General features: G+C 39.8%; 2 protein-coding genes and 1 pseudogene across 3 annotated transcripts; 2 read left to right on the top strand and 1 right to left on the bottom strand.

The window, feature by feature from the left end:
- Nucleotides 1-4723: 4723 nt before the first annotated feature.
- On the bottom strand, nt 4724-13975 carry LOC149405884 (putative transferase At4g12130, mitochondrial; annotated as a pseudogene). Its single transcript, XR_016295576.1, has 4 exons — nt 13939-13975; nt 13724-13817; nt 5084-5242; nt 4724-4960 (listed from the first exon to the last, which is right to left on the bottom strand). The product of XR_016295576.1 is annotated as a putative transferase At4g12130, mitochondrial (transcript).
- A 3-nt stretch (nt 13976-13978) lies between these two features.
- On the top strand, nt 13979-15287 carry LOC149405883 (LRR receptor kinase SERL2-like; the record flags this gene model as incomplete). Its single annotated transcript, XM_089630511.1, has 1 exon — nt 13979-15287. A coding segment is annotated over one exon (1164 nt), but the record flags the coding sequence as incomplete, so codon positions are not given.
- Nucleotides 15288-19680: 4393 nt separating this feature from the next.
- On the top strand, nt 19681-21107 carry LOC149405882 (UPF0481 protein At3g47200-like). Its single transcript, XM_089607889.1, has 2 exons — nt 19681-19768; nt 19861-21107. The coding sequence occupies exons 1-2, from the start codon at nt 19681-19683 to the stop codon at nt 21105-21107; spliced, it is 1335 nt and encodes a 444-aa protein (XP_089464015.1).

The following is a 21107-nucleotide window of genomic DNA, read 5'->3' as shown; positions in this document are numbered from 1 at the left end:
TAGCTCCGCCCCCCTCCAATGCGCGCCATCGAGGACAATGTCGAGTTCAAGTTTGGGGGGGTGTTTCCACAAATTGCGGGGGCTTGTCGGTACTCCATTTTCTCTCTTTTCTCATTTTTCATGGATAATTTAAGTTTTATTGCTTTATTTTCGTTTTCGTAGCATATTTTGTTTTGGATAATTTAAGTTTGTTTGTTGTGTTATGTGTGTCTTTGGTTTAATCTAGTTTTTTTTTCTTTTTAGGTTTTCCATAATTTGTGTGATTTGATCTTAAGTAGCTTAATTTTATAATTTATTTATTTTCTTTCTTTTTTTTAGTGTTGGATGTGTGAAATGCCTTGGTTTTGCTTGTGGAATATGAATGTTGATGACCCATAGAGTCTTGAGACTTAGGAGTAATAGCAATGTATCTTTCTTGCGCTACAAGTCTCGTGCTTGGCCAAAACTCTATGGTGGCTTTGCTTAGCTTTTAGTGACCCGATGAATCTTCATCTCACGTTGCACGTTTCGAGTCCATAGAGAGTATTTAGGAGTTTTGAAAATCTAACCTTAGCAAGAATGCATCTCGGAACACTAGAACCGTTTGATCCTTCCTCGAGGCTCAATGGTAATAGGAGAGAAGCGTTAGGATGAAAAAGGCATAGGAATAGCCAATCGAGCCAAAAGCCAACCCGTTCTACTTCCACTTAGAACCATTTTCACAAAAAGCCGAACGTAAATCAACTCTTGATACATAGTCACAAAGAAGCCTAGCCAATGAATTGAAATTCCCACAAAGAACCCCGTGAGCTAGCGACTCTTGAGTGACTCTTTGAGCTTGTGTGTTATATCTTGTAGAATATGTGCTCTTCTTGCTTGTCGAAATTTGTGCCGCGCCGGCTTTTGTTTATATCCATGTAAATTATTATTTCCCTTTATTTCTTCAAAAAAAAAAAAAAAAGAAAAAAAAGAGCACAATCTTGCTTGGTAAAGAGATGTACATATTCATATATCCTTTTACATTTTATTTTATGTTGTTTGTATTTGGCGTGGTGCAACATTTCTTGTTAGACAAGCAATCACATAATCTAGACTAGAGTTTGAAAAGTCTAAGTTTGGGGGTATTGGTGAAGCTTAGTGTTAACGAAGAAAAAAATGTAAAAGAAAGTTGTGAATGTTGCTCTTTTGGTGAGTATGAGTCGCTAGGGTAGCGTGTTTAGTCACTTAAAAACTCCATATCCTACCCTTGACCCAAGCCTAACGTTACAAGCCTTAAAAGACCTTTGGACTAGCGCTTACTCTCCTAAACCGAGTGGAGAGTGTTTGGTGAAAGCCTTATGGTGTTCCTAATTCATCATTGAATATCCATTTTGAGTTTGCATGCTAGGAAAAGGTAGAAAGAACTCCGAAGATACTTGACTTGGACTCGATGAAAACTTTTACACGGGAAGCCTCAAGCTAGGTAAAGCCACACGAGAATTGGTTGAACACTTGTATTAATTGAGCTTTACATGTGATTGTTCTTACTCTTGAGTCGATTTTGTCTAGGAGAGATGTTCATGCGAAACCAAGGCCATAGCACTTTCAACACTCATTTTTTTAGTTTAGCGTAGCATAACTTCTTTCATTCTTCGGTATAGCTTTGTGACTTTGTTAAGTCTTGTGTGGTTGTGTTGTATATATTTTTTTGCTTTGTTACTTGAGGACAAGTAACGGTTCAAGTTTGGGGGTTTGATAAGTGAGATTCATTCACACTTATCTATGACTCTTAGATAAGAATCGAAGCTTGTTCTTAATGTTTTTGATATTATTTTGTAGTTTTCATTGCATTTTCAGGTTTGAGAGAGTATGAGAAGGTGGTGGTGCGAAAACGGGCTGAATCGGAGCTAAATCGAGCAAGTTATGGTCATTTGAAGTCAAGTCAACAAAAGTCAACGGAGGTCAACAAGAAGTCAGCTTCTCAAGGATGGCGCGCCGCGCCTATTGAATGGCGCGCCGCGCCCCTGGTGACCAAATTTTCACCCGAGAGCTCGAGCGGCCAACGCGCAAGAGAGGCGCGGCGCGCCTTCAGAAATTCAAGAGTGGAGCGGCGCGCCTGATAAGTGGCGCGCCGCGCCAGGTGCTTTTTCAGAATTCTTGGAGCTCGTCTTTTAAATCATTTCTGGCCCTTGGATCTCATCCAAGGGTCCATTTTTGCTCCGAAAACCTCTCCTAAACCCTCATATACACTTATTCAAAGAGGAAAAGGGGAGGCTTTAGCATAGAACACTTTTAGTTTTTGTTTTGAAACCTTGGGAGAGAAAGTGAGAGAGAGAAAGCTAGGGTTGACACTCATTTTTGTTCTTGAGCTTGGAAGTGAAGAAGAAGAGGGAGAAGTGACAACCTCCATCATCCTCATCATCTCCATTTGTTCATCCTTAACTCTATCTCTTTTATTTATTGTTATTTACTTATTTACTCCACTTAATGTTTTGTTGAACATATTTTAAGCTTTCAAGCATTCTATTGAGTTTTGTTGATTATTTTTATCTATTGAGCATTGAGTATTGCGATTACTTTATTGTTTTATCTTAGTGGAATATTGAAGTAGTGCTTGAGTTAATGAAAGCTTTGTTTGGTTGTTGAGATTAGCATTCAATGTCTTGTTTCTTTATTGTTTTGTTTCTTTTACTTATTTCAATTTTACTTTGTTTATTCTTAATTATGAGTAGCTAAATAGATTTGGGGTGCGATGTAGTTGAGTAGTTGAGTTGGTTGGTCAAACCTTTAGATTAGATTTTGTGCTTCATGGTTGGGTTGAGAGTGAAATATTATGGGTATGGGTTGTGTGTTAACGCTAATTAGAGTAGCTAACTAATTAGTGAACCTTAGACGAGTTTAGAAACCGAGAGGTAATAAACGAGTGAGCTCTACCCGTCCCATCATTAACCTTCCTAGAGCTATAGAAAGACTAGGGGGTAGATGTAGTTGATTGAAATCCCGGGCTAAATGCGGTTTTGTGTTTTAGTAGGACCCAAACCGAGAGGTGTAAGTTCGACACGTAACTAGATTCCTAAAGATTCGAGAGAGATTAGTGAATGTTTTAAGAGGGATTGAGACTAAATTTTACAACTCTAAACCCGAGCTTAGAATCGTACCAAGACCGACCGACTCGATGAAATAACGAAATCGCGCCCCTTCCTTTTAACTTGTGTTTAAATAGTGTTTTCACTTTTGTTTACATTTCATCTTGTTCTCAAAACAATCAAAAACCCCCCATTTTTCATTTTCCATAACTCGAAAAAGAAAGCTAGTGAGTTTGCTTCGGAAATAGTCTAGAGTCCTTGTGGGATCGATATCCGTGCTTTTGCACTTTATTACTTGACGACACGTTCGCTTGCGTCGTGTAGAATTTTTCTTTAGTTAAGAAAATTCCCATCACTGACCTGAACTATAACTTTATGAATTGTTGTAAACGACATTCTAGAAAGGAAACGAAAGCCTTAAAAGACTCTTCTTCGGGTATGACCAAAGTGAATTACTCGCGAAGAACAACTTACCTCTCCACCTCCTTGACCTTCTCCGAAGGATTCTTTCGTATCCTCCCCCGAGGATTGTTCGTTGGTATCAGCTCTACTGCATCAAAGAGAGTGAAGCCGTCGAAAGTTCGAGATCCTTCCGGAACATGCAGGACCTGAAAACCGTGGGGATCAAGATCAGCCCCACCTCGGGCTCGTTATGCGACGTTTCGTTCTCCAGCTCTTGGTTCTTCAACGCAACGCTGAGGCTGCCGGTGTTGACTGTGGACAGCTTGATGGTGACGACGCTGCTGAATTTGGTGGCGCACAAGATGTGCCCCGACAATGACGGGTGCGATTTCGGGGTGAGCTCGTACCTGTGGCTCATGGACTCGCTTGTGGACACGGAGCAGGACGTGCGCGATCTGAGGGAGACTCACGTGCTGCGCAACCGCCTCGGCAGCGACGAGGAAGTGGTCCCCACCGACGCCTACAGCGATGTGCAAGCACAGATACAGAAGCACTATGAGAGCAAGTTGGCGCGCAGTTCTACCAAGACTACTTCAGCAGCCCGTGGAAAGTGTTGCCCTTGATCGTTGGCGCGCAAGTGCTCTTTTTCGGCGGAGTCTCCGCCTATTTCGCTGCGTTTCCACCTCAACGTGGCAAATAGTCAAATCATCCAAACCACCAAGAAGCCGTACATGAGTTTGTGTTATCTTCTTCTTCTTTTTTATTTATTTATAATTATTATCGTGAGTTTGTGGTAATTTGCAATTGGTCTCATTTTCCCATCTTATAAAAAAAAAAATGAAAAAAAGATGGTTTCATTTCTTTGGATAAGAAGTTTGTTTTAAAGTTGTGTTGTCGAGATTATTATTGGTGTAAGATAGAGAAAATAAGTGGTTTCATTTATTTGGGAAAATAAAAAAGTTGGTTTGAACTTTGAAGTATTGTGGTGTAATCAATTCCCAAACAATCATATTCTCCTATAATTATCATGTTTATATTGGTTTGGTTGGAAAGATTATTGCAATGTTTAATAGATAATTTTTTATTTATTTTTAAGTAGTGGGCTTGATTCCATTCGAAAATAGTGAAAAATGGAGTTTGATTAACTGAAAATTGAATTACAATGTAGAGAGGAGGAAAAAAATATTGTTTAGTTTTAGCTTAACATGACTTATACTTTAGGAACCGACATTCCAGAAAGGATTATTCCGAACATAGAATAATTGAAGTACTAGACTTTAGAAAACAGTGTGTTGGTGATAGTGTTGAGACCACTCGTTAGGCCACCAATCTGGCTTTGAGGCCTCAACCTTCACATCATCTTGACCTTTTATCCCTAAACATGACTCTGAGCTCTTCAACGCCTCTTCGACCCTCACGATTCCGAGACCCGATCGCCGTCGTCACATTCCCGACTTTCTTGCCCGATTCGGGGTCCACGATTTCCGACCCGAGACACACTTTCTGCACCATTTCTGACCCAAAAATAAATCAAAATGTGTGTCAAGCAAAAACCAAAAAGTGAAGATCACACAGCGAACCAAAAAAAATCAACAAAAATACTATTGAAAAAAAAAAGCTTTTTTTTTTTGTCTTACCTTCACCGTTGTGATTGAGGAATTTTAATGGTAGCAATCTCTTTCGAATAACGCCGCGGTGGTGGGTCCGAGCGACAAGCTCTTGGCCAACGTAACACCCCTTGTCAAAGCTTATTGCGTTTAGACCCACCATATTGTACTCGAGAGGAATTGCCTCACCTACACATCATGACTTTATACTTCATTTTCCTATACACACATTTATCACATTGAGCATCAGGGCTCAGCTCTTGTCAACAGTCACGTCATGCAGACAAGAGCTAAGTCGGGGATATACAAACCAAAGGTGTTCACTGTGTCCCGTCATCCTCTAACTGTCAGTCCTGGTCCACGTACACCAGACACAGTGAAGCAAGCCCTCACAGATCCCTCGTGGACGAGTGCTATGAAGGCTAAACTTCATGCCTTGGCACAGAATAACACGTGGTCCATAGTCCCACCACCACCAGCTCAAAAAGTTATAGGGAATAAGTGGGTGTTTAAAGTGAAATACCTGCCCTCAGGTGCAATCCAACGCTACAAGGCGCGTCTAGTCGCCAAAGGATTTGCACAGACTCCTGGTGTGGATTTTTCTGAGACCTACAGCCATGTGGTAAAGTCTTGCACCATTCGAATTGTCCTCACACTTGCTGTCTTCAAAGGGTGGGACGTGAAACAACTGGATGTAAACAATGCTTTTTCTCAACGGCATCTTAACTGACGATGTGTACATGACTCAGCCAGAGGGGTTCAGAGATGAGACAAAGCCACATCACGTCTGCAAATTGCACAAGGCTCTATATGGCCTGAAACGAGTGCCTAGGGCCTGGTTTGAGCGTCTGCGTCAAGCTCTTCTCAACCGGGGCTTTACTGAGTCTCGAGCAGATATTTCCTTGTTCATCGTTGTCGGTGATAGAGTGTATATCCTTCTTCTGGTCTATGTGGATGATATACTCGTCACTGGCAATAATGACAAAGTCATCGCTCAACTGACCAAGGATCTTCATGCTCAGTTTGCACTGAAGCAACTTGGGTCGCTCCACTACTTTCTTGGCGTTGAAGCAACACATGATGCGACCACTCTTCATCTCTCTCAGTCCAAATACGTTGCTAATCTCCTCCAACGACTAAACATGATCGAGGTGAAGCCGTGTTCCAGTCCAGCTGCTCCAGGAGAATCTCTTTCTAGACTCGCCGGTGAACCCATGACTGACCCGTTTGTCTACCGGAGCACTATTGGCGCCCTACAATATGTCACATTGACACGCCCTGATATTGCTCACGTGGTCAACAAGCTCAGTCAATTTCTCCAAGCCCCTACATCAGTTCGCTGGCTAGCCTGCAAGCGCGTGTTGCGCTACCTCAAGGGGACAATCACATGTGGCTTGACGTTCAAGACATCTGAGACTCTCGTTCTCACCAGTTTCGTTGACGCGGACTGGGCTAGAAATCCTGATGATCGACGCTCCACCAGCGCTTATTGTGTTTTCCTCTCAGGTTGCCTGGTTTCTTGGAGCTCACGCAAGCAACATGTCGTCGCTCGCTCCAGTACAGAGGCTGAATACCGATCTCTGGCTCACGTGGCGGCAGAACTAGCTTGGATTCGCTCCCTCCTGTCTGAACATCGAGTTCCCATCTCGCGCCCTCCTATTGTTTGGTGCGACAACATCGGTGCCGCGGCAATGGCGGCCAACCCAGTATTCCATGCTCGCACGAAGCATGTGGAAATCGATCTGCATTTTGTGCGTGATATGGTCCTGCGTCGTGAGCTTGAAATACGCTATGTTCCCACAGTTGATCAAATTGCCGACATTCTCACCAAAAATCTGTCCGTCACTCGGTTTCTGAAGATGCGGGACAAACTCACCGTCGACTCCTCGCCGCTAAGTTTAGGGGGGGGGGGGGGGGGGGGGGGGGGGGGTCGCTAAGTTTAGACATGCTATACCTTTAGACACCTCAGCCAACACGTCAACAGCCACGTTAACAGAGCTATCAGCCAATGAGCATGAGGATAGCTCGTGACACGCTGGCAGAGTTGGTTAGACGGTTAGAGCTCGTTAGGATATACATCACATCAGTCAATGTATTTATTTAATACTCTGTTCATTCTATCAATAAAATCAGAAGAGAACAATTTTCTCTCGATCCAAACCTCTCTCTATCTGTTTCTATCAACAAGTTTGGTCTTGAAGAATATTTTAGTCTAAAAAGCCATATTTTATCAATTTTTAAGATTACTACGATTGAAACCAAAGTTCATAGTTCATAGTTCATAGACTTGGTCATATTTTTACATTATTTTATCAATCCTTTTGGATCTTTTTCCGATTTCGTTTTTTTTTTCTTCTTCTTTCGTTTGTGTGTGTGTGTGTCTGTTATTTTTTTAAAGTTTTTTTTTTTAATAACATTCAAGCATTGCATGATGATTTTACGGACTACGGACGCGTTGACATTAACACATGCAAATAATTATATAATATAAAATATATGCCCACTTGTTGTGCCTGTGACTATTTCACAATAATGAACCATTACAAAATGAAACCACTCAAACTTAAAATAGTCCTTTTTATTATATGGTATTTATTTCATAAACCGCCGTGATCAAATTGATTCAATACGTTAAATTAGTTTCACACAAGTGGCCCAATATATCATACGATATGATTTTTATGTGTCATACTTAATATTTATAATCAAACAAAAACAAGAGGATTATATATAATTATAGAAAATTGATTGTCATTATACAAGCCTCTCCGTAGAAAAGTATTTGAGCCACCGTTGCATCAGCACTGATTGCTGTTTATCACTGCTTATAATTATAATACTAAATATAATATTTTTTTTAATTAACTAGTCTTTCACTTTTAAGAAATAAATAAATAAGATTTTAAAAAAAAATATATATATATATATATATATATAATAGATATAAATGATCAGGGTTCTCTGTATTTTATATATTTAAATACCTTTTGTTTTTTTATTCAGTTTGCTTAAAATGGTTTGTATTTATGTTTTGGAATTAATAGGGTTTATCTTCTATTTATTATTTTTAAATGACGTAACTAAGCTGTTGTATTGTATAGTAATTCAAGAAAAGCGCAAGCGAAAGATAAAAAGAAATATTGCAGCTATACCAATAAAGCTGAAAACATAATGGCCAAAGAAGAAGAAGATAGCAATGAGATCGAAACAACACACGACCAAACGGAAACAACAGCCGAAAAAGGTCACGCATCAAACAAGAGGGGAACAGAGTTGCTACTTGATGACTTGGACTTGGAGAAAAAAAAACACATATGGAAAAACCCATTCGAAGCTTTCTACGCGGCCACATCATCAAAATTACGTGTCAAGATCCAGAACGTTCCGGATAGCATAAAGCTTCAAATACGAAGAGAGCAGTATTACACGCCGAGGGAGATCTCGATCGGTCCCATCCACGCTGGCAACGAAAAGCTCGCCAAGAGAGACCTCAAGCTCCAATTTGCATCAAGATTCCTCAGAGGTTGCGAAAAAAGCAAGGAGGAACTGCTCGACCGTGTCAAAGCCGAGTTGGAGGAGATCAAGGAATGCTACGAAGAGAGCGTGGTCAAGCCCTTCGATGACGATGGGCTGCTGAGTCTATTGTTTCTTGACGCTTGCGTTGTTTTGCAGCTCATCGACATGTTCCCCGACAAGCTATATGTAATCCTGTTTGGGATCAGCAGTGGGGTCCTGAATTCTATGGAGCAAGACCTGTTCCTTCTCGAGAATCAACTTCCGTGGCGCCTCCTCAACATTCTCATAAACTGCAGCGCCCAAAAAAAGAGGTTGGAGAATAGCATCTTCTTGTTCATGGCTTACAACGTGGTGTCGCCGAAAAATCAGCATCCCCTAATTAAACTCTGTGGGGGTGATAATAGAGACCGACGTGACTTTCTCGAAAAGGAGAAACCTCTCCACCTCCTTGACCTTTTCCGAACACAGCTTTTGCATCCGCTCCGCACTGGCAAGCCCATCTTGCCATCGCTGCATCTTGACTTTTTATCGATGGAAAGTCGGAGATCCTTTCGGAACGTACAAGACCTGAAAACCGCGGGGATCAAGGTCAAGTCCAGCAAGAGCTCAATATTATCCGTTGTTACGTTCTCCAGCTCTTGGTTCTTCAACGCAACGCTGAGGCTGCCGCCGTTGACTGTGGACAGAGCAACGGTGACGAGGCTGCTGAATTTGGTGGCGTACGAGATGTGCCCCGGCAATGAAGGGTGCGGTTTCGGGGTGAGCTCGTACCTGTGGCTCATGGACTCGCTTGTGGACACAGAGCAGGACGTGCGCGATCTGAGGGAGACCCACGTGCTGCGCAACCGCCTCGGCAGCGACAAGGAAGTGGCCAGGCTCTTCAACGAGATTGGCTCGGACCTGGTGGTCCCCACCGACGCCTACAGTGATGTGCAAGAACAGATACAGGAGCACTACGAGAGGAAGTTGGCGCGGTGGTGGGCCCAGTTCTACCAAGACTACTTCAGCAGCCCGTGGAAAGTGTTGGCCTTGATCGCTGGTGCGCTCGTGCTCATTTTTGGCGGGGTCTCCGCTTATTACGCTATGCATCCCCGTAAGGATGGAAAATAGATTAAATCATCCAAACCACCAAAGAAGCCGTACATGAGTTTGCGTTTTCCTCTTCTTTTTTTACTTATTTATAATTATTATCGTGAGTTTGTGGTAATTTGCAATCTGTCTCATTTTCTCATCGTATAAAAAAAAATTGAAAAAAAGGTGGTTTCAGTTCTTTGGATAATTAAGAAGGTTTGTTTTTAAGTTGTGTTGTCGAGATTATTATTGGTGTAAGCTAGAGAAAAGAAGTGGTTTCATTTCTTTGGGAAAGTAAAAAAGTTGGTTTGAAGTATTGTGGTGTAATCAATTCCCAAACAATCATATTCTCCTATAATTATCATGTTTATATTGGTTTGGTTGGAAAGATTATTGCAATGTTTAATAGATATATATTTTTTTTTCAAGTAGTTGCTTAATTCCATTCAAGCACATTCCAGAAAGGATTATTCCGAACATAGAATTATTGAAGTACAATACTTTAGATTTCCGACCCCGGACACACTTTCTACACCATTTCTTCATCGTATTAAAAAAATTGGTTTCAATTCGTTGGATAAGATGTTCTTTTTGTAAGTTTACTTGTCGAGATTATTATTGATGCAAGCGGAAAAACTGTGGTTTCATTTCTTAGCAAAAAAAAAAAAAAAAAGAATACGGTTGGTTTGACGTATTGTCGCGTAATCAATTCCCAAAATCATATTCTCATATATTTATAGTGTTTCGTTTGGTTTGATTTGGTTTGAAAGGCTGTAATAGATAAATAACTTTTTTAGTTTGTGGCTATTTTAGATCTTTTCGAGAATGATTAATTGAAAAACTAAAGTACAATGGAGAAGAAAATTAACAAATGTTTAATTTGGGCTAACTGAATTATAATTCAGGAACTGTTGTAAACGACATTCAAGAAAGGTAGGGAAACAAAATCGTAGAAACCTGAACACGAGCTTGAAAAAAACAGCAGACAAAAATTGTTTCGAAAAAAAACTAAAATCAGAAAGTTAATATATATATATATATATATATATATATATTTGTGTGTATATATATATATGGAGACTCTTAGAAGCTTTATTAACCAGAAATAAATAAATAAACAACATAATACATGAGAGAGAGAGAGAGAGAGAACATTCTTATTATCCTTAACTTATTTTTCGTTTCTTTTCTGATTCAATCTCAGCAGAGGCTTTTTTCTTTTTTTTTTTTGGCTTAGACCACCACCACCACCTAATTAAAAAAAATGAAGGGATTCGAACCCCCGACACCGTGGTGGTTCGTGCTCGGGTAAAAATTAAAAAAGGTCCAAAAAATTATTGCTTGAGACCACTCGTTAGGCCACCAATCTGGCTTTGAGGCCTCAACCTTCACATCATCTTGACGTTTTATCCCCAAACATGACTCTGAGCTCTTCAACGCCTCTTCGGCCCTCAAGATTCCGAGCCCTCGAGACCCGATCGCCGTCGTCACATTCCTGACTTTCTTGCCCGATTCGGCGTCCACGATTTCCGACCCGGGACACACTTTTACACTATTTCTGACCCCAAAAAAAAAAAATCAAAATGTGTGTCAAGAAAAAACGAAAAAGTGAAGATCACACAGCGAACCAAAAAAATCAACCAAAATACTAGTGAAAAAAGCCTTTTTTTTCTGTCTTACCTTCACCGTTGTGATTGAGGAATTTTAATGGTAGCAATTGTTGGTGGATCGAGCTCGCATCGGACACGAACGATCGCTCCGATGCGATTCGTTTGAGATTATTCCACCATATAACCATATTAATGCGGAAAAATAATTAATTACACTGATCATAAGCTAATTAAATTACGGTTATAATTAACAAGATCTAGTTATGTTTAATTAATGTAATTCACGAGAGCATATAAGTCAAGCAACCGATATAAGAGTAACGAGTACTTACATTGATTTTCGGTTAGCTACAGAACGCTCCAATCCAATCGCGTACTCCTTGCGTCGTCTTGATGAAGGACTCAAGGATGACACCTTAGTCTTCCGAAACGTAATCTGCGAGACGAATAAGAAAGATGAGTGAGCACAGTCTTTATCTCACTAAATCACGAAACTAGGTGTTTCGAAATCTCTCTCTAATTTTACTAAGAATGGAAACAAATTTCCGAGGGGAGGGAGAGGCAGATGCACGGCCAAGGGAGGCTAGTGATGCACGAAATTTTCACTCAAAATTCCTTAAAATAATTGTTTATTTTTGTCTTCTCATGAACCCCTATTTATAGTAGTAAAAGGAGATATTCATGGAATCTTCCAGAATATTTTATTTCCTTTTATTGTGTTCACACTAGTGGATTAAATCTAGACCATTGGATCTCAACAAGTGAATCCTAGTTTTTCTCTCATCCATCAGATCAATATCTATGAGATATTATTCTTTTATTTAAATAGAGAATAATTTATTTAGTGAGATAATAAAGGAGAATATATTATTCTCATAAATATTCTCCTAAATACTTTCCTTTAAATAAGGAGAAAATATAGGACAATATCTTATATTTTTCTCTCTCCTTTATTTAAACAACTAAAGAGAAAATATTGGTAAATACCAATATTATAAAATTCGAATTTTAGGCACACGGCCAAAGGGGAATTTGCGCAAACCCTAGTGCCAAAAATTCCCAAATCCGATTTTCATATTTTTTGCAAGGCCCAATTGCTTAAAACCCAATTAATTATTTATTTACTTGGTCCAACAATAAACAAATAATTAATAATTGTTTATTTATTTGATCAAACAATAAATAAACAATTCTACCATAAATATTTATTTAATTCTGCGAATACCCGTTTTCCAGAATTAATGCTGTCAATCACAATTACAGCAAGTGAGATTAATAATGATAAACATTATTATACGAAAGTTCTTATCCGCCTTTATCAGAGCCGAATCGGGGACTATGGACCTAGTAATAGAAGCTTAACAAATCCGATGAAAAAGACGAAATAGTCCTTCTCTTTTTCCATCGATTCGTTTAATCTTGGTCAAATACTCCACCTTGTAAGCCAAGACTGAACTCTCCTTTATACTAGAATTATATTTACTCATCGTGACGAGTGTCCACTGATATAGTCAGTTCGTGATCAAGATCCTCCAGGTTCAACCCGTGTCAAGAGAAGTCAATTTTTCCGTTATACTTCTCTTGATACATATCAGCCCTAAGCATCGTTGCTTCCCCAGCGAAAGATTCTTTCGAACGTTACTTACTTCGAAAGTGCTAGCAATTTATCGGTTCTGGAATCAACCCTTAGGTGAGTGAACATTAACCTTATTTCAGGAAGGCTGGATTCCGTATCTGTAAATCACTTCCCACTCGAATCATGCTCTGAGAAAACTCCCAAGACATAAGCTGTGATTAGCATGAATAGCCTTTTAGAGAATGAGTCAAAGAGCTCAGTAACATAACCCAGTGTCCATGATCACTTCAGGATTTAGATCAAGTCTCACTGTGACCATCATAGTGGCCTCGGTTAGTGTGTCGTAACGGTTCTTAAACGACACATCTACAACCAAGACCTACACTTACCACAAGTGTAGAATGCTCCCACATAGTGATCAGCCTTCACCCATGTGTTCCACATATATGACTTTAGATATAGCTTTCCAGGCGTATATCAGTCATCGACCTCGTTTTAGCTCACCGCCCGAACTCAGGTGCCCAGCACGTGACTCAGTTTAATATGGAGGCTATGGAAGATAGTTGTTATTGATTCTAATTGATTAGAACTCAACCCACTAATCATATAATGCTAATAAAGTAATCTTATTATCGAATTTAATAATCATTCATTCATTATCTTCAAGTGGGCAATATTCCCAACAGCAATCTCTTTCGAATAACGCCACGGTGGTGGGTCCGAGCGACAAGCTCTTGGCCAACATAACACCCCTTGTCAAAGCTTATCGCGTTTAGACCCACCATATTGTACTCAAGAGGAATTGCCTCACCTACACATCATGACTTTATACTTCATTTTCCTATACACACATTTATCAATCTACATATTCGCTTGAGTATAATAAAAAGATTTCACCTTTTGGGATCTCAATTGAGCATTTGGCGACACCATTTTCTCCACAGCACGTAGTTCTCCTCTTCCGTCTCTTTATCAGCTTCAACCAAAGGAGCTGCAAAAAAAAAAAAAATCAAACAAACTAAGATCAACATAGCTTTCTTAGACTATTCTACAAGAGATGACAAAAGTGGGTTTATACAGATATACAGCCTCTCTCTCTCTCTCTCACTCACGGGTTGTGTTCGTCGGAAAAATTCCCCGGAAACCGAGTCTGCAAATGTCAATCCATGCCACGACGACCACAACGCCTGCGAAAAGTCAACCCACTTCTCTCGAGCCGCCGTGATCTCCGCCGTAGCAACGCTGACCCTGTCCATGATCTGCGCGGCGGTCTTCGTGACCATAAGATTCCGACGCAAGAAACAAAAAATCGGAAACGTGTCGAATCACGCGTTCTCGGCGATCAACAGCCCCGAAACTCACCGGAGCCAAGCCAACGTGGAGTTTCGGAGCAAGAGCATCGCTTCTCCGCTGGTGAGCCTAGAGTACAAGAGCGGGTGGGATGAGCTCGGGTCCTCGAGGGAGAGCCTCGGCACGTTCAGGCTCAACATGGAAGAGATCGAAGCCGCCACCAATTACTTCTCCGTGACCAACCTCCTCGGGTCATCGAACCGGACGAGATTCTCATCGTCAGTCTACAAAGGCGTCCTGAGGGACGGATCGTCCGTGGCCACGCAGAGGATCGGTATCACGAGCTGCAAATCCGAAGAGTCCGAGTTCGTCGAAGCCCTCAAATTGCTCTTCTCTCTCCGCCACCCGAACCTAACGAGGCTCAGAGGATTCTGTTGCTCGAGGAGCCGGAACGAGTGCTTCCTCGTCTACGATTTCTCCCGAAAAGGAAAGCTCTCTCGCCTCCTCGAACGCGAATCCCTCGAGTGGCCGAAGAGGGTCTCGATCCTCGCGGGAATCGCGAAAGGGGTTGATTACTTGCACCGCAAGGAACCTTCGATAATGCACCAAAACATCTCGACGGAGAAGGTTTTGATCGACGGGGACTTCGACGCGGTGATATCGGACTCGGGGCTTCCTCGGCTTCTCGCTGAAGACGTTGTGTTTTCGGCGCTGAAGACGAGCGCTGCGATGGGGTATTTGGCGCCGGAGTACGTGACGACCGGGCGGTTCACCCGAAAAAGCGATGTGTACGCTTTTGGGATCGTGGTCTTCCAAGTCGTGTCGGGACAAGCGATGCTGACCGGCTCAATGAGGTCTGCCGCGAGCTCGGCGAGGCCCGAGGGCTTCGTGGACTCGAGGCTCGGCGGGGATTTCGAGGAGAGCGAAGCGGTTGAGCTCGGGAGGCTTGCCTTGGATTGCACGCAAGAGGTTCCCGAGAATAGACCTAGCATTGACGAAGTTGTTCAACGGCTCACCAAAGAGTAGTGGTTTTAACCCCTCAGAGATTGATTGTTAAAACATTGAAGTCCATGTGATTAATTTTGTACCTTACTGCATAGCTATTTATTTATTATGATATAATGTAGGTAAATGGATAATGATGGTTTGAAGCGTGAAGGCCAATAGAGAAAAGAAGCAATATATATATATATATATATATATATATATATATATATATATATATGAATGTTTAGTTTGGGCTAAACCTAAATTGTACTTGATGAACTGTTGTAAACGACATTCCATAAAGGAAACGACATAAAAAATAAAAACCTGCTTGAAAAAACGGCACACAATAATGGAGTGACGATAACGGCAGGCAGAAATAAACATTACTGGGACCCAGTTCTTAAAAACCTGCTTGAAACTCCTTTCGTTATTTGGTGAGGAATATTGGGCTGTACGTGAGTTTGTCTTAAGTTCTTATTTGGGGTTCAATACGATAAATTTTGCGTCCTTACCTCTTATTTGGAGGAAGAAGTTGTAAATTTGAGGTCCAAAGTTTTTAGTTTGGCGGTCCTAAGCTGTTATTAGGTCTCCATAGTTCCGGATTTTGGGTCCAACGTTCTATATTTTGGGTGTAGTTCTTATACAGGTCATCATTTCTACATTTGGAGTCCAAAATTCTTATTTCGAGTCGAAGGTTCTAGATTTGTGGTTCAAAGCTCTAATTTGATGTCCTAAGTTCTTATTAGGAGTCAAAAGTTAAACAATTCGGAGTCCTTAGTTGTTATTAGGTATGAAAATATCTAGATTTTAGGTGCAAGGTTCATGATTTGGGTTAAAACTTCTAGATTCGTAAAGTTTTTATTTGATTTTTTTTTTAGGGTTTCTAGTACGTGAAAATGATGGTTAATATGTAGGTTATAAATTCAGTCATGCAGTGATACATTCTACATCAGTTTTGTAGCATTGTACAACAGTTTTGTAGCGTTGTACAAGTCCAATTTTATAGTAGTGTTTTGAGGTATAAACTTGCAATAATAGTAATATATAAAGAGAGATATTTTTAGAAATTATAGAAATGATAGCCACATTTCAATTAGAGCATTGTAGATTTCTAGCCAATCCGAAACTTGTAATTACAAACTAGTCACTGTTTGATTAATTTATGATAATTAGCCATTCAAGTTTATTACCACACGTCAATGTACAAAACTACCCCTTTCATTTTCCCGCTCACTTGCATGAGTTGTATTTGAAATGAATAAAAGTTGTTTCATAATAAATGTAAATAATAACTACCGCGATAAAGTAGACAACAAATTTGAGCACACGCAACCAAATCGAAGACCATTTTCAAACAGGAAACATAAAGCAACTCATTCCTACAAAAACACTCATAAAAAATTCCTAATCTCAAACAACAATTGTAAGACTCGAAAATTTAACCACAAATAAAATTCGCCGAATGAAAACAAATAATTAACAAAAATTAACCGTACAAAAATAAAAAAATCTAGAAACTCAATAAGTTATTAACATATATTTATGATTATTGACGATTATTATCGACATCTGTGTCTTTGCCGGCTAAAGAAACCACATATGTGCACACAACCTCGACGTTCAACGACGTTTATGTGTCTCCGCCGGCCAAAGAAGGAGTAGAATGAAAATCGACATTTTTTTGGTGTAGACTTTTGTATAGGAAGGTTTCAGAGAGAGAGAGAGAGAGAGAGAGAGAGAGAGAGAGAGAGAGAGAGAGAGAGAGATTTACTAGCCATAATCGCTAGAAACCCAACCAAAGAAGTCATGAGATCAACTCTTCATGTTAGAGCTTTAGTAAGCTTTTAAAAAAAAAAAATTATGAGGTCAATGAATTCCGATTCAGATAATGAGTAGACTTGGTCTTTAATGTTTTTACTTGACGTTAATTCATAGGCTAAAAAAAATTGCATTTCAAACTAAAACGGAATAAACGAAGAAGGATAAGATTGAAATCTACTAATCAAGCATACGTAGGCGTAATGGCTATAAATATAAAAAAAAATCTCTAACATATGACAAAATAAAGTTGGTACGTTTGAGGTAGTTTAGCGAGTTGCAATTCTCCTTCAATTAATGGCAAATGATGGTATATGATACTTTCCTAAAAACAACATGAAACACGTACGAGAGAGAGAATTTTCCCAATAACATGATAAAAGAGAGAGAGAATATTGCACCACATAATACAGGAAATATGTTCTCTGATTTAATCTCAGCAGGCTTTTCTTTTTGGCTGAGACCAACACCACCACCTCAAGCAAAGAATTTATATAAAAAAAAAAAGTCCAAAAATTATTCCACTCGTTAGGGTGACAATGTGGCTTTAAAGCCTTAACCTTCACATCCCTCTTTACCTTTTGTCTCTTCAAGCCTCACGATTCCGAGTCCGAACTTCTTGTTTGATTCGGGGTCCACGATTTCCGACTGGAGACGCATTTCTGAGATAACCAACAAATTGGACAAATATATTAGTAAGTGTCTGATAATAGGCTCTGATCAAGTTTAGAATTGGTTATAGTTGCTACTTGGTAATTTTTTTTTTTTTCTGTTTGTCACATTTTACTCTATGTTTTAACTATAACAATTTTTTTTATCAATATTGGAATGCACTGATATACTAATTTGGAATGCATGATATAAATATAATTTTAAATTGGTGGAAATAAATTGTTTGTGGGGGACTATATATAATTTTTTTTTTTTTTTTTTTTTTTTTTTTTTTTTTTTTTTTTTGCATCAAGACCAAATATTAGAGCACAAACAGAGCGTCATCTGTACTCTATGATTGGTTCTACCCTTTATTATTCTTTATATATTCATGATCATCTCCATCAAAGCTCATCAAAATCAGACTATGGTATTTCACCAAGTTTTCACTTGCAAACTTGGAGCGGTAAAAAAAAGTCCATCTTTCTTAAAGAAAATAAGTCTTATAACTTAAAACTACCCTAAGAATTTTATCAAGCTCTAAAAAAAAGAGCCGTAGAATGGAAAAGAATTTCATGCATGGAATTAACTGCTATCTTGCTAGCAACCACATCCACAAACTTGATCAAGACATCTTACTGCATTAATTTCATTTCATCACGCAGTTACCATAAGTATACTTCAATAAAATAAATAATAAAATAAAAAACCCACTACCCATATAAATTAATAAATATATAAGCAATTGTTCTCGTGAATGCTTTGCATGTGGTTTTGAAAGCTGCACATGTTGGAAACTTTTAACAAATTATTATCAATGTTATTCTTATCTTTTACAGCTCACGCAGTTACCATAAGTATACTTCAAAAAAAAAAAAAAAACCACTACCCATATAAATTAATAAATATATAAGCAATTGTTCTCGTGAATGCTTTGCATGTGGTTTTTGAAAGCTGCACGTGTTATTGGAAACTTTTAACAAATTATTATCAATGTTATTCTTATCTTTTATAGCTATGAAGTGTTTATTTTAGACATAACGGAATCAATGAACTTTTTAGCATGATCATATCAACTTGTTTTTGTTTTGTTTTGGCTTTGGAAGACTGAAATGCTCATCAACCGTTAGTTTTATGTATTATTTACTAGCATGAATTAATTATGAGTTTTACAGTATAAAAGAGTATAACCTAACATGTAATTATAAAAAATATATATAATCCAAATTTATTATTTGTTTTGAAAATGTTACACTTTATTGAAATTGATGGAAATAAATTGTTTGTGGGGGGACTATATATATATATATATATATATATATATATATATATATATATATATATATATATATATATTTGCATCAAGACCAAATATTCGAGCACAAACAGAGCGTCATGATTGGTTCTACCCTTTATTATTCTTTATATATTCATCATCATCTCCATCAAAGCTCATCAAAATCATACTCCGGTATTTCACCTAGTTTTCGCTTGCAAACTTGGACAGGTAAAAAAAAAAGTTTGTTAAATAAATCAGCGTCTATATAACATATTGTACATTTTCTAACTCTTGTTTAGACCATGACCGAAGAAGAAAAGGGTTGCGATGTGACATTTTATCCCCAACGAGGATGACCTGATTGTCATCGTCACATTTCTGATCAGATAACCCATAATGAATTGGACAAAAAGCATAACATGTGTCGACCAAAAGCCAGAGTAAAAGTGACACAGTGAGCTAAAGAGATCATATAGAAAAGAATTGTCAAACTCAAACATAAGTGGGACTCACTTTTTTGAAAAAGCCACGTTCACACACCCTTTGCTGAAACTCATCGCATTTAGACCCACCAAAAGGTACATAAAAGGAAACGTATATTATTTATTTTTATTTTTACGAGGAAAATATTAAATTGATGGAGAGAAATTGTTTGTGCCTTATTTTTTTTTCGTTTTAAGACCAAATATTTAAGCACGAGGAGATGCGTCTCTACTCTATATTATTTGATAATTGTTACTACAAGTAAAAAAGACGAAGCAAGTTCTCAATAAATCTAAGTCTATATACACAGACAGTTGTACATTTTGTTGCTCTTGTTTTGATCATGGCCAGAGAAGAAGATGGCAATGAGATGGAAACAACACACGACCAAACGGAAACAAGAGCCGAAAATGGTTACGCATCAAACAAGAGTAAAACAGAGTTGCTACTTGATGACTTGGACTTGGAGAAACAAAAATACATAACGCGAAGCCAAGTCGAAGAGGACACATCATCAAAGTAGGTGTCAAGATCCAGAACGTTCCGGATAGCATAAAGCTTCAGGGAAATCAAATACGAAGAGAGCAGTATTACACGCCGAGGGAGATCTCGATCGGTCCCATCCACGCTGGCAACGAAAAGCTCGCCAAGAGAGACGTCAAGCTCCGACTTGCAGCAAAATTCCTGGAAGGTTCTGGAAAAAGCAAGGAGGAACTGCTCTGCTTTGTCGAAGCCGATTTGAAGGCGATCAAGGAATGCTACGAAGAGAGCGTAGTCAAGCCATTCGATGACGATGAACTGCTGAGTCTATTGTTTCTTGACGCTTGCTTTGTTTTGCAGTTCATCATCGACAAGCTAAATGTAATCATGTTTGGGATCAGCAGTGGGCTCCTGAATTCTATCGAGCAAGAGCTTTTCCTTCTCGAGAATCAACTTCCGTGGCGCCTCCTCGATATTCTCATAAACTGCAGCGCCAAAAAAGAGGATTTGGAGGAAAGCATCTTCAGGTTCATGGCCTCCAACATGGTATGGCCGATAAATCGCTATCATGGCCTCCAACATGATAGAGACCAATATCTTGCCTTTCTCGAAGGGGAGAAACCTCTCCACCTCCTTGACCTTTTCCGAACAAGACTTTTGCATCCGCTCAGCACTAGACATCTCAGCATTCCGTTGGACGCGGCGTCCAGAATTCTGGAAGGTCAGAGATCCTTTCGGAATGTGCAAGACCTGAAAACCGCGGGGATCAAGGTCAAGCCCAGCAAGACCTCAGCATTCTCCGACGTTTCGTTCTCCAGGTCTTGGTTCTTCAACGCGACGCTGAGGCTGCCGCCGTTGACTGTGGACAGCTTGATGGTGTCGAAGCTACTGAATTTGGTGGCGTACGAGATGTGCCCCAGCAATGAAGGGTGCGGTTTCGATGTGAGCTCGTACCTGTGGCTCATGGACTCGCTAGTGGACACGGAGCAGGACGTGCGCGATCTGAGGGAGACCCACGTGCTGCGCAACCGCCTCGGCAGCGACGACGAAGTGGCCACGCTCTTCAACGAGATTGGCTCGAACCTGGTCCCCACCAACGCCTACAGACGTGTGCAAGCACAGATACAGAAACACTATGAGAGCAAGTTGGCGCGGTGGTGGGCCCAGTTCGACCAAAACTACTTCAGCAGCCCGTGGAAAGTGCTGGCATTGATCGCTGGTGCGATCGTGCTCATTTTTGGCGGGGTCTCCGCGTATTACGCTATGTATCCCCGTAAGGATGGAAAATAG

This window comes from Urtica dioica, chromosome 2 (genome assembly GCF_054948205.1).
Source record: "Urtica dioica subsp. dioica isolate 48M chromosome 2, U.dioica_male_clone48M_v1_H2, whole genome shotgun sequence".
Lineage (NCBI taxonomy): Eukaryota > Viridiplantae > Streptophyta > Magnoliopsida > Rosales > Urticaceae > Urtica > Urtica dioica.
Note: the sequence above shows the minus strand (reverse complement) of the source record. Positions and strands in the feature narration are given on the sequence as shown.